This window comes from Pollachius pollachius (assembly GCF_949987615.1).
Source record: "Pollachius pollachius genome assembly, chromosome: 5".
Taxonomy (NCBI): domain Eukaryota; kingdom Metazoa; phylum Chordata; class Actinopteri; order Gadiformes; family Gadidae; genus Pollachius; species Pollachius pollachius.
In genome coordinates this window covers 18,030,405-18,057,201 of record NC_136938.1, presented here as the reverse complement: position 1 = coordinate 18,057,201, position 26,797 = coordinate 18,030,405, and the positions used below count along the sequence as shown (strand labels likewise).

Below are 26,797 nucleotides of genomic sequence, written 5' to 3'. Positions count from 1 at the left end.
GGAACTATTTCTGTATTGAGACGTCATCCTCTCCAAACGAGGGTTGAAGTGTAAACTTCGATGAGGCTGGTTTGAGTATGTTTGTAACTAAGTGTATAGTCCAATAGAGCTTCAAACAGTGACAGACTCACAGGTTAAGCTATGGCCTTTGCAGACTTGATGTAAAACAAAAGAACGATATGTTTTAAGGGTATATAGAGGGTAGGGTTCTCAACCAATTAGAAGTAGTACTATGGTGGTCGGGGGACGACCTTTGTGTATAATTAGTTTTCTTGTTTAAAGCAAAGATTTTGAGTAGAATAACTAATTGGCTGTCATGAAAAGCAAATTAAAGAATTTTGTGTTATTCCACAAGGAATAGCTTTAACCTGCGTCTACCACTCCACGCATGCCTTCTAATACACACATACACACACACATGCGCGTGTGCACGCAAGGTAAATCAGATACGGATACACACATACACACACACACACACACACACACACACACACACACACACACGTAGGCATTTTTCCCTCTCCTCATTAAGACTGTTTTTAGTTCTGTGGAAGGCTGTCAGGCGAGCCCCGTTGGCATACCTGCAGAGAGCTCCCCTAACAAGCCATGAAATGCAGGTAGCAGACACCGCCCTTAGCTAGTGTGGCATGCATTTGAAGCTTTTTAGCTTCATTTACACTGAACATTGGTATTTATAGTGGGTTTTGTGATCCTAATGTGCCAGCTTCAAGGGGTCTGTTTTGGGGAGCGCAGAGGTGCGGGAGCTGCAGGGCAGGCCCGGCACTAATTGATGGCTCCCATCAACATCGCTGGACCAATTAGCCTACCCTCTCTCCACTTCTGATAGAGGAAGAGGACGGCTCAACACCAGCCGAGCACTTAGCCACACAGAAACCAAAGCCCTAGATTTGACTAACAAGCTCTCTTCTTTCTTTCACTTCCATTTTAAAGGGGAAATTCTAATTATATTACATTCATAGCATTACTGATGTGTGCAGGGCTAACCATTTTCCAGGGCGAATCTGGACCCAATGACGTGCTTTTGTTAGTCCATCTGTGTAAGCACATATGTGCAAAAGCTTGTTAGCTGTGGGTATGTATGTGTGTGTGTGTCTGTGTCTGTGTCTGTGTGTGTGTGTGTGTGTGTGTGTGTGTGTGTGTGTTTGGTGTGTGTGTGTGTGTGTAAGCACGTGTTTGCAAAAGTGTCTAAGCTGTGTGTGTGTGTGTGTGTGTGTGTGTGTGTGTGTGTGTGTGTGTATGGCACATATACATGAGATAGTGAGACGTACTTCCCAATAGCAAAATAAACAACGGAAAGATCAAAGTTATATTTTTGGTGAAAAACCCCAGAAACCTGACAGGCGTAAAGGAAGAGCAGAGTTGCACACAGAGCAAGGCACTACCCGGGTTACCCACGGCGTCTCTCTTCAACACGGAGCCAACCCCAGTGCTAAGGGCAAACACTGAGTGAATCCAGCTACACAACAGCAGCCCTATGTAGAGACACACATGTCATACCTCCGTCCTATCCCCGTTTACATGTATGTGTCCCCACCCGTGTCGCTGCACGATACGGGTATACAGATAAATATATCCTCGACGCTCGACACTTGTTCTGGACCGAAACACACCTTTTAAAAGCACATTTCTTTTTCCTTTCGCGGGGGCTTCATAGACACAACGATATATACAAATTACCGATTGAGCCCCCCTGCGATGCCTCGCCCGGCGTTTCTTTTTTGAGAAATGTGTTCTGAAAGTAGAGCGGCGAGTGGCGTCCACTGTGTGTTCTTTTAGATGGATCAATAGCTCAGTGTGTGAGAGTGTCTTAAGAGCTGTTGTCTTGTGCTTTCAGCTGTGGCAGACCTGTTAGTGCTGCGGAGGGGAACTGTGTGCCCCTGCCTCTGTACCGGCAGTGGCCTAGGGGGGCTTTTAGTCCAAACACAAATGTCAACCACACATACACTATTAGTGTTTAGTGCAGTTATTAAATGGACTTTATTTGTCCTTTAGGAGGCTAAGAGGCACACTTAAAGGGGACCTGCGCGACAGCGGGGCAATTTGCGGGTTTGGTTACTTAACTGGTTCGTTGCAGACATGTGTACGGATAAGTGTATAAGGAGCACGGGGGCTGTGTCTATGTGTGCTTTCTATGTGTGCTCGCATGTACAAATGCATGTGTGTGCGCGCGTGCGTGCATGAGAGAGATTGAGTGCACACTGAAAGGCACTTAGGCCATAACATATCTCACTGGGGTCTGGTAGCAACATTTTTGTGGTCACAGGCTTTTAAAAAGGTTAATGTTAATCTATACCAAACAAAGCCCATGAGAAGCTTTTACAGCTGTGGACAGTTGAGTGAAATGAAATGGTAGGAGGCAAACACACTATACAGCATGCTGTAAATACCGCAGTCAGCGAAACCAACAAATGCGTGCGTGCGTGCGTGCGTACGTGTTTGCGTGTGTTTGTGTGTGTATGTGTGTGCATGTGTGTGTGTGTGTGTGTGTGTGTGTGTGTGTGTGTGTGGGTGAAAAGTCCTGAAATTACAACTAGATGTGCCTCGCTCTGAAGCCTGCACAAAGTGATCAAAATAAGTCGTATTCCTTGTATTACAGCGTGTTCCCAGGCAGTGGCGGTGGGGTGAGGAAGAGAGTAGTCCGCTGTGACCCGGCTGACTATCTACATGGAAGAGTGTTTTCTTTAATGCATATGAAAGCAGGGAGTCAGCGGGCTGTGGCCGAGGCGCCTGGACAAGCAGCGGCGCTTATCAAAAATAGAACATGAAAAGTCACTCGTGTTCCCGGGCAGTAAATCACACGTGGCTACTTGTCTCCTTATCGCTACAGGTGTGCCGATGCTCTCCGTCCAGCCCAAAGGGAAACAGAAGGGGTGCGCTGGCTGCAATCGCAAGATTAAAGACCGCTACCTGCTCAAGGCCCTGGACAAATACTGGCACGAAGACTGCCTGAAATGCGCCTGCTGTGACTGCCGCCTGGGGGAGGTGGGCTCCACCCTCTACACAAAAGCCAACCTCATCCTCTGTCGCAGGGACTACCTGAGGTAAGAGACGCACAACCCCTCCCAGGACAGATAGGGGGGCTGCCCAGCCTGTAAGACCCTTGCTGTTATCATGCTGCTCCTCCAAATTAAACAGGATTAGTTTTCCCGAGCCCTTAATAATGCCAGCTTGTTTTCTGTCAAATCATTGAATATCTGCTGAGAAATACTGTGCAACTATTCATATAAAAAGTCTTAATGTTATGAGATGATAGACTATGTTACACACAAAAGCATTTCATGTTGCCAATTTTACTTATACATACGATTTTCTTTTTCTATATAAATTTGTGTTTGCATCAAGAAGATGCTTTTACCATGAAAAACTCATAATATATTTCCAAACTATACTATAAAAACTATACTCAAAACTTGATGAGGATAGGTTCTGCCAATTAAAACAAAACCATACAAACGTATTGTGCCGATTAACCTGTCACCGATCTCAAAGACAAATACTGTGCGGTACTAGCATTAACGTAACATCACACACCTTACGTGTGTTAGTACTTTTGCTGTGTGTGTGTCTTCTTCTCCTCACAATTTCACTGCCCTTCCCCATGTTTACATGGGGAAGGGCAGAAGGCCCCCCCCCACCTTGGGGTAGCTTTGAATCTGGGTAGCGCTAAAGCTGAAGGCTGAGGGATGGCTCCAGGCTGGTGCCTCGACCGTTGTCTGTGGACCACCCTCCTATCCCCACCCCCCTCACCGCTTCCTACTGCCATCTGCTCGCTAAATTAAACATGATCATTTCCTGGGCGTTAAGTCCCATTCCCAATGAGATCCCGACATTTATCCTGCAGGTTCCCTCGGGGCCAACTTAGAGACCCTGCCACCACAGGCCTCTCCCTCAGTCTCCCTGCCCTGTGCTATCATGTCCCCCCCCCCCCCCCCCCCAACAAGACTGTTAACACGCCCTTCCTCTGCACACTTCCTGCTTTGAATCAGACCCGCCTTCACTTAGCACTATTTGTAATAACTACGAAAACCTGTCATTACAAATCCTCAAGATTAACCTCATGTAAAAAAAAAAAATAGCATGCATACATACCCGACAGTAACGTAATCGTTTAGTGCCCTACCGGTTCCCTGTGAGGGCTTACTTGCTCACTACTGAGATGGGCCATTATCATCCATCAGTGCTCAGTAAGAGTTGGATGGGTTTAAGATACAGTGGGCAAGGTCAAGCTGAACCCTCTGCTGTCCCCGGATGGGCCAAGATGAATAACAATAAACGGGTAAATGACACGCGATGGCAGAAATAATTAGCCGCTGTCGCATGAACAGACTAACCCCATGCCTCCCATCAGCGGGGCTCGGGTGTGTTCACAGAGCGAGTGTGCGGCGTGTTAAGGCAGCGACGCAAAGAGCACACGCCGAGTGCCATCTGAGAGAGGAGCGGCGCCGAGGGAAAAGTTTTCAGACGAGGAAGATCAGTGGGAAGCAGAGAGGTCTGTGGGAATATGAAGAACAAAACGACACTCGAAATCGGCAGGAAACGACACGGAAATGAGAATAAATGAAGGGAAAGGGGGGAGAGCAATCTCTCTTGTGTTGCTACATCACCGCTGATACCGAAAACTAAAAAATATCCTGCTTGGATTCGCTCCACCCTGAGACAAAGACATAATCCTCAAAGGCTGGTCGTGCTTGAGATTAATAATGTTACGTGTTGTTGTTTTTTTGTTGTTGAAAAATTCTAGTAAACACATATATTTTTTTAACCCTCAAGATCCCAGATGAAGATGCTAGGAATAATGTTTTTTTACAAAGATAATTTAAAGAACCCCTTTAAAGAATTAAAGTATTAAAGTAATAAGAGGGTATTTTACTCACTCCATGCCCCAAAGGGCCTGCCTGCCTTGCTCTGTGCTACAGAACAAAGACTGTGCTCACCTGCAGTAATGGAATTGAATATGGGCACCAAATCAGCCTCCTGTACAGCCACACTGCATAAAGGACAAGCGGGTGGATCAAACACACTTCATATATTTGCCTGGGATTGGAGCTGTGCCATGTTCACATTAATTATACTCAGAGCTCCATCTGTGTTTGTCCTCCGGTAACCCTGGCAACATCTTCAATGCACCTTCACTGTCCTGAAACGAGCACCAAAGTTCCACAAGTTCACTTTTAATCACTTTGACAGACAATCCCATCAACTGAAAACAGCTGCAGTTATTAGCATGTGATTCACACACTTGGGCTGGGCTGTATTGTAGTGAAGAGCGATTGATTCATTAGGCCTTTCATTTCTTCACGGAGGCCCAGGATGGGGTGACCTCGCCAGAGATATGACGAGCAAGGCTTGCTTTTGATCATCAGGCGCTCAAGATCACCAGGAACCCAAGCAGAATCATTGATATTCTTACGTTCAGAGATCAGAGTGGACTTAACAATTACTCTACTCCTCACAAAGTAATGTTCTCAGCAAATTCTGTATATAGTTACCATGTTTATATTGAAATCTTTGATACAATTATCTGAATATAATTTTATTCGTAACATATGTATCTCTGCCTGGGGATACATGAGAAAATGCTAAATATTTATTTATAAATGCATTATATATCTCCCTGTATAAGATCTGAAAGGCTAGAGCTCAACTGCAAACAAGGTTTGGAGTAAGCAATGCATCATGTTAGTGTTGAAGAGCAGTCAGACATGGTCTTGACTAGTAAAGCGTACAACAGAATGATACAGAATGCACAGTGGCACTAAAACTAATAAAGTTCAAGCTTTAACTCTTCACTGGAAGCATGACTTTATATAGTATCTGAATCTCTAACTAGGATGTGACAGATATTTTACAACACTGTCATTCTGTAAAAGGGAATAAACCGAAGATTGCCACCTGTGGTTTAGCTATCCAAATCACCAAAAATTGTGAAAAGGATAACAAAATGCATTCTGGCATAATGTCTGCATAATATGTAGGCTAGTTATGTTTTTATCCTTACTTGATCCTTTTTTGTGTAGCCTAATGTCAATGAAGATGACCATCATCAACAGAGTTGTCATTGTATCAAATACATCAACAACTGCAACAGTGGTGATTGTGTGATAAAATCAATAAATTAAGTCATTAATAAGAATACTTTATTTTTTAAGTTATAAAAGGTAATGGCAGGTCTTTCGACTCTCTGCACCAATGTAAATCGCAACACAGCCTGTAAAAGAAAAGGTCAGGCTCTTACCAAACAGCATTTTTCAAATTTAATTGCAGAGGATAGACTTGGCTTACATACCTCTAAGGACCAAACTGCTGGAGGTGTTTGCAAGCCCGTTAAACTTAGGGTGGGGATCCTTCAACTGTGCTCCCTTGGGGAATCTCATGAGGTGTTTATCTCAGCATCCCAACATGCCTCTAATAGAATGTCCACTAACTGAACACATGCAAGTTACACAAAGAGCAGTGTCCACTGTGAAGAGGGTAATTGCCAAGAAAGGTTACAATAAGTAAGAGCTGTTAACGATGTCTGCGGTCAGGATCTCTGCACGTCAGCCTCAGTAATTGGGCATGGCTGTCAAGGTTCTTTCATAGCCCTGGTTCTCCCTGAGAGACCTCAGTGCATGACCCCTCACGAAGGTCAAGCCCAGGTCGAGAGCAACAGCAGTTCAACCCATTAAGCTTTGTTAATTTTATAGCTTTTTTAGGTTGATATGCTTAGTGGTAGAAAGCAATGTATCATGTGGACATATTTTTCTTTCAAGTACCTAATGAGACATAATGAGTTGTTGTACATGGTTGTTAGCGGTGCATGTAAACACTACGGTTGGAATCTCAATATGTGTTTGCCATAGACGGTTCGGAATAAGGTATGATAAAACATTTTAATACAATAGCCAAAGAAAATACAACATCTGGCATTTAGTAATGATCTCACAAAAACATAAAATATGTATAAGAATGACAATAGCTTTTTATTTTTACCACTTGACAGATGTTCAAGGAAAAGGCATCTTCAAATTAGAGACAAGATTATAATTTAAAAGAAATCCATTGTTCCATGGCTTCACATTTAGAGAAAGAACAGAAAGTTCTCTTTTACGAAGTTGGGCTCTGTGGGTGGCAGATGTCCTGTTACTCACTTAACTCACCAGTGAGGCTGATCTTTCTCTTACACACCTTCTGAATTGGACTATTTCTCGTAGCAACAAACAGCTGTGCTCTCCAGGCCTATATATTGCAGTCTCCGATTTCCCCATTCCTCAGGGGCAGCAGGCCCTAATTAGATGCAGGGTCTGCTGTAGAGACTCCCTCTCTAACAAGGTGAAAGCAACTGGAGGGGACTTGCAATAATGAAGCACAATATCAACTTGGTGGCCCCTCTCTCAGAGTTGTACAACTTTAGCGCAACGTGTTTAACATACTGTTGGAATGCCAGCCTACTGTGGCCTTATCCCCTCTCGTGCAACTGAAAAGGACCTCCCCCTTCCCCTTCCCAGAATACATCAATCTATCTGCGATTCAGAATCTCCAAATTAAACCCAGAAGCAGGTGCTTGGAAAATGAAAATGTAAATGCGACGGGCCAAGTGTTTGGGTTGTTGCTGGCTGGCGAGAGAGTGCAGTGGGCCCGTGTCTCCTCGCTCTGCTTTTGACCTCCAACGCTTCACTCCTATCTAATAAGCTTAAACAAGCAGCCGCAAACGCTTGGTTTTCAAAGCCTCTTCCGTGCTCTGCCAAACATTTAGATAGCGCTCCAAGGTAACATCTCCCTCCGCTCTCTCAGCACCAAGCCCCCCCCCCCCAACCAATGATTCAGAGAATCATGAATGAGCACATGAGGGAGAAGGGAGCTTTTTATAACATTTGACTACGGTGTAGCATTGAGCATGGTGTAAATAACCTGGTGTGCTTTGCCTGTATGCAGTCTTACTAGGTACTTCAGTTTGAACAAAGAGAAACTTGCAAGTTTTCAATAATTTTGCCTCAGACCAGAACTGTCAGAAAATCTTTGCGAACGAGATTAAAACCTGGTGATCAATTTAATTAGACCATTAGCCAAGAATTAGCATTTATATTTCCAATCCTAATTAAGAAAAGACATTACCCAATAGAAAGTGTGTGCCAAGAAATATTAGTGTATACCATTAAACGTCTAAAGACTGCCCCAATTTGTTATTTGTTATTTTGTGCAGCTTTGTATTTTGCATCAGCATATTAAGGTTAATCTTTGTGTTTGTGTTTCTGTATCTCAGGCTCTTTGGAACGACAGGGAACTGTGCCGCCTGCAGTAAACTGATCCCAGCCTTTGAAATGGTGATGAGAGCAAGAGATAATGTTTACCATTTGGACTGTTTTGCCTGTCAGCTTTGTAACCAGAGGTAAGGACTGAGATCAAATTGGTTCTTGACAATTAGCTTTTTTCATATCTTGGTTGAGTGTTAAGAGTTCGGGAGTAACTTAACTACAGATTGACTAGTCAGTGAATATAATGGCTGTAAAAAATAGAACATTTTATCAAGCTAAACACATGCTACAGCTCAAAACAAAGACTTTCACCTTGAATAAACTGGATTATTAATATTGTCATACCTTTTTATTTGTACTTTTTGTTTGGTATTCGCATGTACACTTTGATAACAAATGCATCAGCGGTCAACATTTATTTGTACAAATACAATTTGACTGGCTGGCTATTACAGCACACCTTACGCTACATTTATAACAATGCTCTTGTATTTATTTCATTATATTCTATCAAGACCTCTCACTGGCCCTTTTGTCTGGGTTTTTGTTTCGGGGCCATGAATTGTGCAAAAGCTAGACTAGTCCAAGGCAAGGTCAAAGTGGATATTTTAATGGCCGTCTGGTGTTACCAGACACCACAGAAATAAGCTACCTCACAGACTTGGACTTACATGGATTTGAAAATGTATTTCCTTAGAGATGGTAATTAATAATGAATTATGAAGGCCATAACACATGATATGCCATACTTTAATCTACTGTTAATAATAGAACGAGCCCGCCAGCAGAAGTTTCTTTGCACGGTTGAAAGATGCGGTTGACCCTATTCCTGCACTCAGCACAAGCTCATTAACCTTAAAGAGACCAAATTCACTTAACACGACAGGCACCTGCTCTGAAGGAACACTGGCCAGAGTCTCTGGAAGACAAGCAGCCAGCTTTAACAAGGCACCGCCTTGCCATGACTGTGACTCTACGGCCAGCCCAGACACATTACAAGAGCCAAGCCATGCTCAACTTTGCTCTAATCTCGTCTACCCTTGAGTCTCATCATTGAGACGCCGTAACGGCAGCAAACAACAGAGGAAGATCACAGTGGGGAAGAACATGGCTACAGTCATTCTACCCTACTGTGCACGTTCCCTCTTCTCCAATTCTATTTTGGACTTAAGAGTGAAACAATTCTCGACAATAGGCACCAAAAACTGGTGTCTAAACTCAAGCCTGTGGCGGGGTATCCTTGGAAACCGCTGTGGTAATGGTGCTTCTCTTGCCAGGCCTGAGAAGGTTGTCCCTTCTCTCACTGGGCGCCAAACCCTCTGTCTGTTAGGTTCGAAAATGAAAACGTTTGAATCTACCTTAATTTGAAGCACAGCCTTCAAAGCCTGGTGGCCACCAGACAAGTCTTTGAATCCCAAACAAGAAACAGTGCTGTTGTTCACTGGGTATAACGGAAAAGTTGCAAACCAAATGTTTTCAATCAAGGCAAGGAGCGCAGTAATGGAAATCAACGGCTGCTTATTCTACAACTGCCAGAGCAGAACCTAGTCATTATCAGTTTATCAGCACACGCTCTCTCTCTAATGACACCCAACGGTGGTGAAATTTGTCCTCTAACGTTTGTCTTTCTCTTTCCACCTCTTCTGCCAAAAGGTTTTGTGTGGGGGACAAGTTTTTCCTAAAAAACAACATGATTTTGTGTCAAATGGACTATGAGGAGGGGCAGCTGAACGGGAGCTTCGAGACACCGGTCCAATAGTCGCACCCGACGGCGGCAGCAGTTGGCCCCCCACACGTACACACAAGATGTTCTGCTGCACTTGGACAGAGACAAGCGTCTGCTTGCCTGCAATACTTTTTAAAACACCTTTATCAGCCCCTAAAGACTCTATTGTAAATGTTCTTCTCCCCCTACCCCAACACTGAGCAGTTACAAGTTTTGATGTACAGTTGTGCCTGCTTAGCTGAGCACTGTATTGCTTGTATGTTTTTTTTGTGAAATTTGTTTAGGAATTATTTTATTTTTATTATCCTTTTGGAAATGGTTATTTGGAGGGTATGTACAGTCTGTTTTCTCTGTATATATAAACTGGAACAATTATTTTATGAAATGTAATGCAATTTTATTACTAGTGTCAATTAAAAATTCTTAAATGTTCATAGTGAGTTTTTCTCTTATACTAAAAAACCAAAGTTGTTGGAGATGGTTGGCCCATGTGTTGAAGTGTAATCATAGCTCTAAAAAGCCACAAAGTTGTAAAAAGCCTTGCAATGGGAACAACAAATATATTTGAAGTCCTTTTTTGAAAAAAGAAACATCATGAAACAAACAACATTTTATTACATTTTGCAGGGTTCTGATGGAACTATAAATGCTGTTGAAAATGACCTAAATAAGATTTTATTTGGAATAAAAGAATGCTTCTCCAAACCGTGTGGTGTTGCGCGTGCAGGTGTCCTGAAAGCCAGTGGGTCGAGTGGAGCCGCTCTGTGATTAATGCTTCACTAATTGGCACCTGATCACAACGGTGGATTGGCCTGGAAATGTGTAATGTACTGTTCTTTATGCATGGTCATTAAGCCTGGGCTCATTTAATCTCATCGGCCTTCATGTGTGAAGCCGCAGCTTACAATAGTGGCCAGATGACATTGTCGGGTCACAGTTCACACTAGTGTTTTTAATTCAGTATGCATGAGAGCAAATCAATTAGTAAATGACCCCCCCCCTCTGCCCCCACCAGAGTTTGAAACCCCGTTACATCAGGTTTCATCAAACCTTGTTTTTCAAGTATATAATGATATCCCTCTGTGTATATCTATAGAGCTCTCTCGTTTCCTGGAAACCTTCATTAGTTGTGCTTGAATAAAGACATAATCAGGAGAAGCAGGCTTTTTTTTTCTACCACATTCTTCAAACTTCTATAAAACTTAATTATGGAGTTACGTTTGGGGCAAGAGCCCCAAATAAGGGCGGCGCGCACATCCATAAAGCGAGGCGAGGAAGGGAGAGCTATAGTCACAGTTTACACAGGTGCATGGAGCAGGCTGATTACGCCGGGCCTCGTGCGGTCGTAAACGTGTCAAGGGTAAAGGAGGGCCTCGAGTAATTGCAGAATCACCCTTAACCAATATGCTTCTCACCTCGGCCTTCATGGCTGTTGCACAGACAGCTGCTGTGGCGCTGCCTCGGAAAGGTCACGCGACTCCTATGCACCGCGTTTTCTGCTTCTTTCCGGAAAAGGAGGCCAACGGCGTTTGTTTTTGTCCAAAATGTGACACTCTGCGGGCCGCTTTCCACCGGCAGGAAACAGAACCGCAACATAATCTCCTCACAAATAAATCAAGTGTGCAAAGATCATTAATTAGAAATTCATTAAAAATTCAGACTCACCGGCAGGTGCGCAAATAAAGGATTAGGTAGACATCAATTATAGCACATAAGAGCACCATTTAATTGCAGTTCCTAGATTGATTTACAGAGGGAGACAATCAGGCTCCATGCAATATGGCTGATTGCTCATTTTCTGGAAAAATAATGAGGAAAAGACCTCGCCAGGCAAGGCTGTGTCCCCAGCTGCAGACTCATACACACCCACACACACATACACATACACACACAAACACACAGATGTGTGTGGGATTCAGGACGCGCACTCACACATGGCTATTTAGTAGTACTAATCTTAATATTAATATTAGCACTGTTAGTAGAATTACTGACGGCGCAAAGATGTACAAGATCCACAAAGTAAACACACATACGTACATGTGCACCGATCACACACATACATACACACACACACACACACACACACACACACACACACACACATAAACACAAACATAAACATGCATAAGGCATCAAAATACACATTGCACACTTGGCATTTCCATCTGCCAGTGTTTTCTAGGAAAAGTTCTTAAGTACCAAATGTGGCGTTATGACTCAAGTTTGTGAATCCTCCTGCCTCCACTGTGTTCCTGATTATTGCATTATGGCATCTGCTTAATTAGCTTGGCTTGTGTCGTATGTTGCTCACGAGGGGGTGGTAAAAAGTGTCCTTCCCTCGTGCTCATTATCTGCCTGGATTCATGTGATGTACAATCTCTCATGACAGACATTCATATTGTCACCGGGACAGCTGTCAGCAGAGCACTAGGAAAACCTAGGAGGAAGTCAATTGAATGGAAGTAATGGTAACATTTTGGAAACAGAGGAGTCAAAGAGCTTTTGTTTCCTCTTTTTGTATTGTTTCTCAATATTTTGAATTTCATCCGGGTTTTGAGTGTTGGGAATTGTCTACACTGGCTTGTGAAAGGTAAAAACAACACATGTATGAACCTCGAACAGAGGCTGCATGCGAGATCTGGCGTTTCAGTTTTATACTGGGTACGTGAAGAGTGAAGGTGTTTCAGAAATGTCAAAGAAAGCAGACGGAGAAGCCTAGGATGGATGTGATGAGCTTCGAAAACGGACTGGCTATTGGCGACGCTTTTGCTGCTTTTTTGTTCATAATGCTCTCGTTCTCACCACATATCAAAGTAATAATTTATCTTTTAGTTGTTTAAACAACTTATATTTAGGCCACACGCCACATATGTTTATGATGACTTAATGCAATAGCGTGGCATACTTTTCCCTATTCATTTAGTAATAAGGTATATGTGAAGACTAGCATTGCACAGAGATGCCCATGGCTAAGGTAATGCATGTTATACCTCCAAACAGCCATCGCCAAGAAATGCATATAAAACTGAAATAAATGGCTACAGATGCATGAGCTCGCCCTGAAAGAGGTTTGCCTACTCTGTGATCTCATTCTTAAATGAAACCAATTTGCCTAGAAATTGGTTCTAAGGCCTAATGCCGAGCTCTGTACATCAGCTCTGCCACACACACACATTCACAAGCACCCACACCCACACACATGCAGACGCAACACACACAAACTGCGCACACACACACACACACACACACACACACACACACACACACACACACACACACACACACACACACACACACAGCCCTGCTTGTCAACACACAAAAATGCTTGTGCACACATAAACACAATCAGACACACACGCGCACATACACAGGGTGAGCTTTGACAAACACTTTCACAGTCCTACAGCTTCCATCCCCTTCGCTCACTGCAAATCATGTTTGACTTTGAAGTGCTAATTTTGGAAGTTTAGCCAATTTTTATTTGCTGCTTTGAAATGTATCCCCTAAGCTTCTGCAGCAACCATGCAGTATACAGACCTTTACAATGACGGATAAGTGACCAAAATGAGAAGCGCCTGGTGTTCTCCTCCACATTATATAACTGTGAATAATCCCACATAGCAGTTTTGCTTTTGCCATCATGGACTCAATTTAAATTCAAAAAATGTTGTGCAGACTGCAGACTTTCTACTCATTCCTTAATCGCCTCCTGCATTTGGAGCTTGTTTCGAGACATCTAAAATATTAAGCCCAGTCAAATAGGGAATCATACACATAGCTCTGCATCGTTTTCTTATGAGTTTACATAACTGGTCACTCTGTATTGAGGGAGAACTGCAAAGGTACAGATCGCATTTACAAACCTCAAGAAATCATGGGAGCAGGGATCAATTGGATCAATTCATGCATTCATTCATGCATACCGAGCACCTGTGCTGTATAGGTAATGCATTACAAAAAACACTGCAAGTAATTGAGACGTAGGCCTCTCTTTCATCTTTCTCAGACGTTTTAGAAACATCCATTAATTACATTTTGTTTACAGAAAAACACACGCACACAAATTAAAACACACACACACACACACACATACAGCTCAGTCCTAGCACTATGCCCTGAATTTAATGATGAATGTATCTGTGATTTATTCTCAAAATGTTTACTGTGCTTGCATTGTCTTCATTGTAGCTGTCTGAATGGAAGATCAACATTGGCTTTGATTACATCTACGGTGTTCTGTGGTGCTGAAGAAGTATCGAGGCAGACATAACACATCACATGGGTTGGCATGAAGTGCTTCCGGCCCGGTTTGCATATCATGATTGTGTAACTTCCCTGTCTTGCAATGCTCCCAACGACACACACATATGTGATATGAGAGTTGCTCCATAATGGACCTAGAATGGATTAAATACATTACTACACGTCGTCATCTCTCTCTCTCTCTCTCTCTCTCTCTCTCTCTCTCTCTCTCTCTCTCTCTCTCTCTCTCTCTCTCTCTCTCTCTCTCTCTCTCTCTCTCTCTCTCTCTCTCTCTCTCTCTCTCTCTCTCTCTCTCTCTCTCCCAATGATTGAATGTCATATACAGTTTCCTAATATCATTATCAAGTCATTCAAGCTAAGATTCTCTCCTTAACTTTGCACGGCAATGCAATGAATATTGAAGCGTATTTGTAAGCACTGCTAGAAAGTGACAGCAAATTAGGGCCAGTTGTCATTTGGTCAATACGCAGATGACAACAGTTTTTTGGTCCACAGTGATGGACAGCAGCATCTAAAACCGTATAATAACTATAAAATATCAGAGAGGGATGTATCTTCTACACATCTACCAAATAATATCAAATGTAAAAAGTATATTCATATGCATCTTAAAGTCAGCTAATAAACTAATTATTGGAAAGACTTGTAGGGTCGTGGTCTGAATCCCCCACCCCCCCTCCCCCCCTCATCATTCAGTTTCCTTGTAATAGCTAATTAAATGGCTATTCATTAATAGAGTCAAGGGCCAACATTAAAAGCAAATGCTCAGAGTTCCTTTTGTCAAGGTTTCTAAACCTAGACTGCAACTAAGACCCCAAATCAGGGGTAGGTATTCTTCTAGCTATTATTCATTACAAGATACCTAAGAAATGAAAAATACATTCAGCTTATCTTTCAAGGACTACAAAGTCAGGCTGACAGTCAGGCTATAAAGCATTACATCAGTGCTTTATGGTTCAAAGTTTAGGACATTATGTCCACACGGCGTTGTACAAAGCTAGTCATATTCGTATTCTGCAATTATACTGGTGGCACCTAGTTACAATGAAATCCAAATGAGATCTGCGTAGCCCTGACACACTTTGTGCTAGCAGGTACAGGAGGCCCCATATATGATTAATTAATTGCGGCAGCCTGCCATCTGTGTTTTAACTGATTAAATAGCTCACGAGTGGGATGCACCTTTTGATGTGAACCATTTGGGAACTGGCTCCGTCTTTGTGTTTCTACCTTGATTAAGCACAATACCCCCCCCCCCTGCCCCCCCCCCCCCCCACACACACACATACACACACAACGCCCACCCTCCTCGCACCAGCCTCCTATTTCAAAGTCTCTTTAATTTGGGTGGAAAGGACACAAAGGCATGCGGGTTACTCTAAAATTCAGCCCGTCTCCAATGTAGTCTGTCTCTATGCTCCTCTTTACTATTGTTTTCCTCTTTTAGAAACTGGATGTTTCACACCGGGTTGCACCCGGTGAGCAAGCATCGGGGCTTTCAGATAAAAATTGATTCCAGTAAATTCTCACCTGAGATCCATCACGGTGAAGGGCTTTAAAAGGTCACACATGTAATAAGTTCCTATGGTCTCACTCGCTCCAATAATAGGCCTTTAGTCTGCCATGGAAGACTGGTATATAGAAATAATTGAGTAATCTGTGGACCATTCAATTCAATAGTTGGACTGGGTGACAGTGCAAGGGGGTTGTTGGGGAGAGGGTCTTTGTGCTGGTGGGAAAACGCTTTGTCCCCTCTAGCCATGCACCTCCATCTCTGCGACCAACCACTGGATCACTGACATTTAAGGAGCTCTTCCCGGCATAACTTCTACCCGGGGAGGATGTTTTGTATTTCAACTTGCACAGAGCCGATTTTGGAATGAATTTCCATTCCAATCAGGTTGTTAATAAAGGAGCCACCACTAACGGGCCCTAATGTGAACTCGAAGTGGGCGGCCCACTTCAAAATACCATCCAAGCACCATTAAAACTTGTTTTAATGATATAGAAAGCATGAGAGGAGAACATGAGAGTAAATGTAATATAATTTGACCGGTAAGGGAATTGAGGTTTGTTTGTTTTACGCGCGCAATAGATACTGTATTCAACCATTACTATTGAAATTAAGATACAGTACACACTTGCTGGATTAAATTATCCAATAATTCTCTGCAGACCTAATTAAAACCCCAAAAGAGGACTCTCAATCACAGAGGACAATAAGCCATTGATAACAATACCCATATGTTTCCTATGCTCTAATATTGACTGGAATTCAACAAACAAAAACCCAACTTCTCCAAAGGGGGACAAACAAGCCCCTTACAGAAAGGCGTATATATAAACAATGCGTCATCCCCCTTTCTCTCCTGTGTCTAAACAGCATGATGTCCAAACACCGGAATTTCGAGAATATGGATAAAGTCTACTCATTTTAATTTGACCCACTATAAACATTACGTGATTATTACAATGTGACTCAGAGCCATGTTATGGTTTAAAGTAAATCAAATGTAATGAGTGTTCTACAAATAACCATAATACAGGAGGGTTATTCTGCAGTCATATTTTGGCATATGTTCGGTGGTATGAAGCTCTGTGTTGAAAGACCTTGCCTATTGTACACACTGGCAGCGCGTTCCTGTACAGCTTACATGTCCAAACGCCCTCTGCACATCATTTTGTTCTCGGCAAAACCAACCTCCACTCAAAGAAGGCTCTTTCTACAGACAAAACGCGATGGACTTAGACATATGACTTAAACCAGAACAGATGGCCTTAAAGTAAAACACAGTAATTCAATCTGGATAATGGGAAGCAAACCACAAACTGCTCCATTCTCCAACTTAGAAACTCAGATGAATTGCTTTTCTTGGCTTTGATGCTCAACTCCTCTATCATAGTGTGTTTCTGTGTTCCCCATGCATATTATAAGACATTTAAAAGGGAAATAGTGTATATTTACCAGTCAGCGCTCACCATGCAGAGAGAGGCCATTAAGGCCCAGACAGAAGGGAAATGTGTTGTAATTGATTGTTACAAAAGATTACCCTTCTCAAGAAGCATCAAGCTATTGCAAAATTGCATTAGACGTCTAAAAGCACTGCGCTAAATAGGAACATTTCAGCATCACATATTCGCAGTGCCACATGCCATTCACAAACCAATTACCGCACTTTGTTGCTTTGTCCCACAGCCCAAGATACTCTCCATTGTTCAGTCTATGTGACTGCCATTCACTCAATCAAAAACATTGTTGTTGAACATGTAAATACGTCAAATACTAAAGGGGTCATCGTTTTGAGACAATATTCTTGACATATAAATTACCCCTCCAAAAGACAATTCAAAGAATGGGTTTAAATGTTATTCGTGTTAGTCCTGGATATGATACAGGGGGATAGAGTGCACACAGTACAGTAGGGGTGTTCCAGGGATACCGTTTTGGATCAAATAGCATAACAAAATCAACATTATTTTAAAGAATTCTGGGTAGAAAGTATTTTTTCTGTAGTTTCAGCCCAGCATAGGCCAAACACTGTGTATGGCCAAACAATGTGTATATATATATATTGTGTGTGTGTGTGTGTGTGTGTGTGTGTGTGTGTGTGTGTGTGTGTGTGTGTGTGTGTGTGTGTGTGTGTGTGTGTGTGTGTGTGTGTGTCTGGAACTGATTTCATTTCATTTTCTTTGTGTATGTTTAGGAAAGGATCTCCTGTTACAGAGAGGCTGTATTTCCTCATGAGGTTGCTCTAATTGCCCACTAGATGATCTGAATATAGAATCCAACTTCACAAATAGAAATGCTCTCTATTCCACAACCAAATCACCGCTAGCTGGAAGGGCTCGGACACAGGAGTTGATTAAGGGAAAGTAATGTATGTGGATGGAGTTGGAGGGGCCCTAAACCGAGAATTGTCAAATGGCAGAAAATTGGCTCCCAAATAGAAGCAATATAGTCTGGACATTTCTTTTCAGCCTTTGGAAGAAATATATTAACCTTCTGGGCAACATGTTGAAACTTCCCACCCTTACCGTTGACAGGTTTTATGAGCTTAACGCACTTTGTGATGTATAGCATAATAATCCTATCTATGACTGTAGGGCCTTGCTCTTAATATCAACTGCCTATTGGATCAGGCAAAATTATTATAATGAGTCCAAATTTCCATACAACAGCAATATGTTTATTACAATGCACAAGTTATTATTGGCGAACTAACCATAAGTACCTGCTTCTTTTGTTTGGCTAAAATTGCATTTCAGTCCCAAACAGAATTAGTCAAACACAGAGACAGCTAAATGCAATAATAATGACATCAGAGTTATTGAAAAGGTTATCACAATGCACCCGCTGCTTTCTAATCATCACCTTCGCACGCACGCACGCACACACACACACATGCTCACATACACACAGACACACACACACACACACACACACAAAGGCACACACACACACATGCATGCATGCACGCACTTCCTCAGATCACTCTCATTTCATGCTCTTAGTTGGCTGAATGTTATACCGTGACAATAAGCTTACATGCTAGAATGTGAAAAAAATTGGAACAAAATAAATGTCCGATATTACACCTTAAAATTCATTAGAAACACAATTATGTCATGATAATCCTGACACAAACGTAGCTTCTCTTTGTCATCTTACCCAGGTGGATAATACCGATCTAGCCCAAAATGGCGTCATAAACAACCAAACCAAAGCCAAGACAATTACACAGGTCCTTAAAGGATGTATCATAACCGACCGTTCCTCCAACAACATGCTAAAAGATTTTGTCAACTTTCAACCCCCGCATCCTGAAGATGAAAAAACCCTATTCAACGCTTTTTTTTAAAGCCCGTGATATATCCAGTGATCCCTCTGAAGGTGACCACCTCCCTCTCAGATCCCTGCTCCCCAGTTCTCCACTGAAGACGGCTTCAGTGTGTCCTCCTCATCAGCTGATTATGCTATCTAGCGAGCCCAGCTGTCACCGTCCATTCAAACCATTGTTCAGACTCCGGCGTCACACGGCTCTTCTTTTCATCCACCAACAACCTCCGTAATTGCCGTTTAGTAATCAACACCTTAACGTTTTTTTGCTGATTTTACGCCCAGATGTAGCTAGAGAACGCTCATTTTAAGAGCAGTCACCGTGGTCTGTCTGTATGAGTCGTGTTTGATGCAAGCCTGAGATGAGTCCGGATGACAAACGTCTATACGCACGGCACCCTTTCAGTGTTGCCGTTTACAGGGAGGAAAGAAAACAGATGCCAAAATGTTTTTTGGTTGCCAAGACACGAACAGGAGGCTGGCAGCTACAAAGATTCAATTATAAAAAACTGCAGAAAATAATTAGAAAAATAATAGCACTTGAAAAAAACGGCCCCTCCAGAAATTGCGTGTAACAATAAATCTGTTAATTAGCTCATTAATATTCAATTGGGGTCAGTGGACTTAATGGAACCTTTTTCATGGGCCAAGGAAATGTTTAACACTCAGTTTTCCCTCTGCCTGTTCTTATTATCGACCATGCGCAGGCGAGCCTTATCAGCCCCCCAGATGGTGAGGAACAATGCAGCAGCATTATCGTGCCACAGCAGCGTGTCAGCCTTGTAGCCGGTGTGTGTGCCTGGGACAGTGAAGTATAGATACCGAGCATTTAGTGTAATTGATATGTGGTGTATATCGTATTGTTTAGGCCTGTTTGTTTGCTCCACTGGTATTCAAGGCGAAAGGAGAGGCAAAGATTGATTTTCACCGCAGCCTTTCCTGCTCTCACCACAGGTCACAGATAACTTGTCAAGGCAGGGCTGTTGTTGTCGGGGGTTTTTTTGCGGAAGGTGGGGGGTTGGGGGAGGGGGGGGTGCAAAATGCATCAAGGCTAAACTCTCTCAGGCACTCTGGAGGATAGGGCAGTTTCATCTCTGCAAACATGAGCCCTATGTCTGTCATTACCTTGCGCTGTGAGAGGGATGTTTTATTCAACAAGTGCACAGGGATGGTGGGATGTCCGAGGAGCAAAGCCTTCTGCATGTCTCCCCCCCTACGCCCCCCACCACCCGCTCAAAGTGATCCCAGATAATGCATTTTATTGTCGATGTTAGGAAGGTCTTTTTTGGGGTTGAAAAATGTAACCCATCAAAAAACGCGATTCTACGATCTGATGTCTACTGCCGAGTTTATCTTGTACAACAACTTGTGCAGGTTATGCTTATAATAAATGTCAAAGGTTTTCTTGACTTCTTTTATATTTAAAGCACAAGCGACAGATTTTAAAAGGAAATAAATGTTGACATGCACTTTATTTTCACTTGCCTCTGTTGCACCCCAAATGGAGGGATGTGTTACCAATCTGTGCTGAGGAGGGCCGTTACACCTCAGACAGTATCACATGATTTGAATCCATTTTTACCATGTGACATTAACCTGTTATCAGAGAGCAATTTAATACAGAATCACTTGGACTAGGGTCTGGGTCAAAGACTTTGTTGAAGACAAATTTAATTAGCGGTTGGAGTGAGATAAATGCCAAATTGTCACTATGGTGACATTTGAAACCTAACCCTGTTGTATACATAGCCTTTGATGGGATCTATTTATCTATGTAATCAGCGAGAACAACAAGACACATGCCGGCAAGGATTTAACAGTTGGGCGACTTGCAGAGCAAGGTAAATACAGCAATCTAAACAATCTTCATTCGCTTACAATCACATATTAAATTAATGTCGCTCACAAATATTCTCTGTAATAATATTTTTCATTTTCCCCAGACAATATTATTAACAATTAACATCAATTCAATTTAGGAGATGAACCATGACATCATCATTTTCCATTTGCATGTAGCTAAAGGTTGGCCTCGGAAGGCTAGTATTTTGGTCTTGGCAAAAAGGTCTGTCAGTCTTTCTGCGCCTTGTGTCATTTAGTGTAGGGAATGTATCTTGAATGGCTTATTTTAAAGGGGTAGGGGCTAAAATTGAGTGGCACTTGGTGGAGTGCTTGTGCTTTTTTCATTCATTCATTGTTATCATAATCGCTATCTTACCTGTATGCCCTGTACAACAATGCATGAAAGTGTTTTTGTCTCTTCTTGTCATGAACTGTGTAGGTCAGGGGTCACCAACACAGTGCCCCAGGTCGCCCGCAAGGCGCAAGGACCATATGAGGCGCCCACAGGTCTGTTCTGAAAATAGCACAACTCATTCTTGAACAACTCTTTGCCACCTTTTTTAAGTCATTGTTGATAATTATTGTGAGAAATCATTAACATGATCAGTGTCTTCACATAGATGAGTATCATTTATCAATATTTATAACATATAACTAAAGGCAAACTGAGCAAATTTGTTATTTCAGAAGAGTGTATCAAACTGGGTGCCCTTTGTATGACTCAGTACCCATGAAGTAGCCCTCAGGTTCAAAAAGGTTGGTGACCTCTGATGTATGTCTTCTGAGATTTCATCTGCTATTATTGTTTGTGTTTGAGTTTATAGACCGCATTCTCAAGGTAATCGGGGGGATCTTTTCAGATAGTTAGAGATTGGGGGGAAAATCTGCTCATGTAATGCCCATGTCACACCTTGACGATTTGGAAAACTTAAGCCGTTGAAGAATTCTGTGCATGCTCAAAGTTTTTCGACTAATGCAACGTTTGGGAGCTCATAGTTGATAATCTCTGTATATGCAGGCCATAAGTTATGGGTGAATTAGGCTATCATGCTCACAGGTTACTTGTAGGTTACTTAGAAGTTGCATACGTCGAGATACGTAAAGTCCCAGAGGATTTTGTTGTTGTGGATGAGATCGCACATGAGCTGCTCATCTGCGACATCCAGGCAAAACGGCGTCTTCTGGGCCCTCTTCTTCTTGGTTGCTAGAGAGGAGATACTCCTCAGCTACTGAGGCCACTGACAATGCACGGGATGCATGGGAGTCATTGGAGCAACCACGGGAAAGAGAAGGCGAGAGCGAGGGCACTTGGTCAGGGGCAGGGGCAACGGCTGCCTCTTCTCCAGGGGGTAAATGGTGAATGCGAGGGTATAGGCGTAGGTGAGCTTCCGCGTCCACGCCTATGGCCACAGTTAGCAGAGTCGTTTTCTTGACCACCAAAACTCTTTGTCGAGTTTTCTTGACCATGTTGACAGCGCAAGGTCTACTGTGGTTATGATTTGAACCAGCTTTTATACACCATTAGTGAAACGGTGCCACACTCTATGCATACTATCGTTAGACTATCGTTGGGCATAAGTCGCGCACGCTGGCAACACGATCAGCGATTTTCATTACTTTATTAAATTATGCATCGTATTGCGATATTTACATAATCACAATTCATATCACATCGGAACTCGGAAAACTCCATCTCTGTCCCTACAGTACAGTCGGGATTTATGGATTGCAAAAAAAACAAAACACAAACAAAAGCACCCCTGGAAAGCACTTATGCCCTGCAAGCAGTCCAGGATGTACTCATGTACCACTGGTGAACAGCAAGGTTGACTACATTTTGCAACTAATTATTAAAGAAGCAAAGGAGGCCTGACTGGTGGTCGCACAGTGTGACTTATTGAACACCTTTGTTTGAACTGCACACTCTTTGGTCTCCTATGTGACCAAAACAGTTGCAAAATGGAGGTGAACTTTACATTTGTTTATCTTTCAAAATCTTGTTAGTTTCAATTCATAAATGCAGAAAAAGTTACACTGAGGGATTGAGGTACTACATAATATAACTTCACGTCGTCTACTGAATAAAAAAGAAAGGAGTGGTACGTGCTGAGTGAGCTCTGACTGGCCACATGCCGAGAGGTGATCCCAAACCTTGCGCTTTCAAGGTGGCAGCTTGAGAAGCCAGGTGTCATGGATAATTCCTGGTCAGGTGTCTCAATCCCTCTCTACCTCTCTACCCCCCCTTTCTCTTCCCTCCTGGCTTAGCTTCCCCTCGGCCTGACAGCAGAGCCTCCATCGTCATAGTGATGACCGCACCCAAACCCCTGCCCAGGCACGAGGACTGAAGGGAAGCCACTATACCTAGGCTCCAAACAGAATGGGTGAGGGAAGAGAAAGAGAGATCAAGAGAGAGAGAGAGCGAGAGAGAGAGAGAGGGGGGGGGGGGGGACACTCCCTGCTGAGTGCAATTGGGATTTGGGAAAGTTAAACACTTCTCAAGCGCAAAGAAAATTCCAGCCTGGGCAGCAGAGAGGGGATTCTCTCCACAGGCCTCCGCGCTCACCTGATCAGCAGGTCAGCCCCATCACCGTCCTCCACCTCCACCTCCACCTCCACCTCGGCTGTCCTCATCCCGAGGAATGGCTCAGCTCACTCGTTCACTTGAAATGCTGCTGCTGTCAACTGTTTTGGCTGCCGTCCTTGACACTGAAATGGTGCAGAAGAGTTCATATTTTGAGAAAGGAAATGCCACACATGGAGGGAAAGATAGGTAAAACGAGAGTGTATCTATAATATATATGTGCTTTATATTCATTTAAATATATTCACACGACTTCATTGTTAAATACTTGCGTCTGATTGGTCGATAACGTTTGCATGGTGTGCATCAATAACGGGATAGCTTTGCCTTTCAACAGTTCCGAATCAATTCGGTAAGAAGCCAACATTAAAAACAACTCAAATACATCAATCGACCACATGTTTCCTTGACAACGAATACAAAAACAACATGCTCAAAGTCGCAGAAGAATATTTTCATTCAGGCTGATTAAGTCGATAGTAAATCACTGTGGCATTATAGATAAAATAAACTAATTTCTTATCATTATTTTATTGAGTTATTCCAACATATACTGTAGGCACTATTACAAAAACGATGTAGTATAAACTATAAACATGCTCCATCCATCGGTATAACAATATTGCATTGTGTGTCATGACCTGCATCGTTCATCATGTCACCCTTTGTGGTGAGATGTTTTACTGCCAGACCTGCAGACCTTCTACAGTATCATATCTATTTACACCACAAGGGCCCGGTGTCGCCTGGATAATCATCCATTCATTGGTGTGTAGCCCAATACAATAACAACAGTTCTGCTAGCGTAGGCCTATGTCCAGTGTTGACCACCAACGGTCAACAGAAACACAGTGAGAGAGAAACTATTTTTATGCCAAATCCATTGGGCACCAACGGATGGTCACAGAACTAACATAGTGATTTTGGAGATCTACATGAAAGGTTAGTCGGGCCAACTCCCAGTTCACCATGTGGAAGAGCTTTCCAGTCCATTTTCCCCACATCAGCCAGGTCGATGTTGAGGGAGGTTGACTCTTTAAATACAACTCAGACACTTCCTCCTCGCCTCTTGTTGACCTAGTTGAATGAAACGTTGCTTTCCTGCCACCAGTATCTCCCAGCTCTAGCTGTAGCGATGGACCTAAAGGTGGGTTAGAACCTAACTGTGGCCGATCTTATCCAGAGAGACCTGTGGGTCTTATGCAAACCCTGTATTGCCACAACAAAATGAGCTGTGTTTGCAAGAACAAGACAAGCACAACAATGCAGCATGGCTTCCAAGCGCCTGCTAGCCGGCCCCCTGCCCCCCTGCAACCCCCCACCCCCTGGGGGTCAACAGACCTTCCTTCATGTTCAAAGATAATCAGTTAATCCAAAAATGTGCAAGAGCATGAGGCGACAGGAGAGGGACGAGCGAGGCCAAGCACACGAGGGGACAGCGAGGGATGGCTGGCTGTATTTGTTCATTGGCTTTCATATTAATCCGTTTGGAACGCTGTATTTTTCCGCACTTTTTCCGGGAACGTGTAAATGTTCTAGAGACGTTAAACAGGAGATGAACTTTTCAATGGATAGCATGTAGAAGTATTAATTGTAAGGGCCATTATTTGGTGTCCATGAGGCTGAATCAGCTTAGCGACTCCATTCCGCCATTTGCATACAAAATGCTTTATTTTGGCAATCAATGAAAGTGCTCCACTGTATGTGTGGCTTATCACATGCTTGCAGGAAATGGATTCCTTAGCCATCTCGTTAAATTCTGTTGATGCAGAACAATTTGAAACATGGCACAGGCTGCAATGACATTTAAGGAGGCCTTGGCTTAATTATATTTTGCAAACATTTGGGGCTGTTTGTCTTCAGGGATAGAGTGGCTCCACTATAAAGTTAACTTGTTAATAATTCAGAGAGCATGTCTTTTTGCCGAGCACCAATCATTATCTCCTATTAGTGTTAGTTAAGGGCATTAAAGGTGGCTGAAACACACAGGGGGGACATGCAGGTGTGTGTGTATGTGTGTGTGTGTGTGTGTGTGTGTGTCTATGTGTGTGTGTGTGTGTGTGTTATGTGTGTGTGTGTGTGTGTGTGTGTGTGTGTGTGTGTGTGTGTGTGTGTGTGTGTGTGTGTGTGTGTGTGTGTGTGCTGAAATAAAAATTTGCATGGCCTCGAGTATATTAAACTCTCTTGTTAACAGAGTTGGTCAAACCATCTTTCAAATGAACGTAAATGATCTATAGGAGAGCAGGCACACAAACATATGAAGGGATTACAATGGCAGCCTACTATGTGTGGAACCAACCCAGTCTCCCCCAATCCATACAAACACAAAGACATGACACTTTCAAACAGTGTGCCATATGCAAGCAACTTTATTTCTCTAGACTGCAACAGATTGAGTCCATGAACATTATTTTGGTTTGCACACAAAACATGGACAAGATTTTAACATATTGGGGCATGCTAGTGATCCAATCTACATATTTTGTTTTATTTTGATTGAATTTGGACTTTCTTCTTCTAATTCTATTTCTAAAATGTGACACTTCATGTGCTAATGGACGAAAACATTATATTAATGTAATCATTGAATTCTATCGTGTTAACGTTTATAACCAAATATGTTGAACTTGAGTACAACAAACAACAGAATTATTCATCGGTGTGTGTTTTTTGGTTGCATAGCTCTAAAGATAGCAGGAAATTCAAATGTGATCCCATGGTGATTTGTTAGCAGTGTATTATTCAGAGCCTTGTGAGGACTGTTCCAGCCATGCTAATAAATAAATGTGTGGTCTGACAACCAGAGCAGTAAAAGACACTCAAGGTCTGGCCTATATTGTAAAGCATGCTTAGACTCCATTAATCCACCTCATTCACTTTTCAACTGTCTTTGGTCTATGAATATAAAAACCCGGGAAATTGTAACCGTGTGTGTCCTTCACGACACTCATGCATCACACATCAATATCGAATAAAATAAAAAATTATCCATCTCAAAAATATATGAGTGCTTTGATTTAATATACTGTCATCACAATAAGCCCTCACCCTAACACTCGACATGCAATTTTGAAGTAAATTGAATGATTTAGACAGCGGCAGATAGAGGTGGTTGGGAAAAGAACCCAGGTCTTATTGTGAAATGGGTTTGCTGCTGTTGTGTAAGGTGACATTCTGCAACAAATCACTTGCATGAACAGAGAGAGAGAGGGGGAAAAAAAACAATCTATTTTGCTAAAAAGTAATTTTCTTCAGAGAATGTGCGTTGATTTCCATGTGCGTGAATCTAT

The 26,797-nt window shown here is 42.7% G+C and overlaps 1 protein-coding gene across 1 annotated transcript; it reads left to right on the top strand.

Moving 5' to 3' along the window:
• Window positions 1-2,841: 2,841 nt before the first annotated feature.
• lmo1 (LIM domain only 1) lies at window positions 2,842-10,014 on the top strand (the record flags this gene model as incomplete). Its single annotated transcript, XM_079736675.1, has 3 exons — window positions 2,842-3,062; window positions 8,264-8,389; window positions 9,909-10,014. The coding sequence occupies exons 1-3, from the start codon at window positions 2,857-2,859 to the stop codon at window positions 10,012-10,014; spliced, it is 438 nt and encodes a 145-aa protein (XP_079592801.1). The 5' UTR covers window positions 2,842-2,856.
• Between the last annotated feature and the right edge of the window lie 16,783 nt (window positions 10,015-26,797).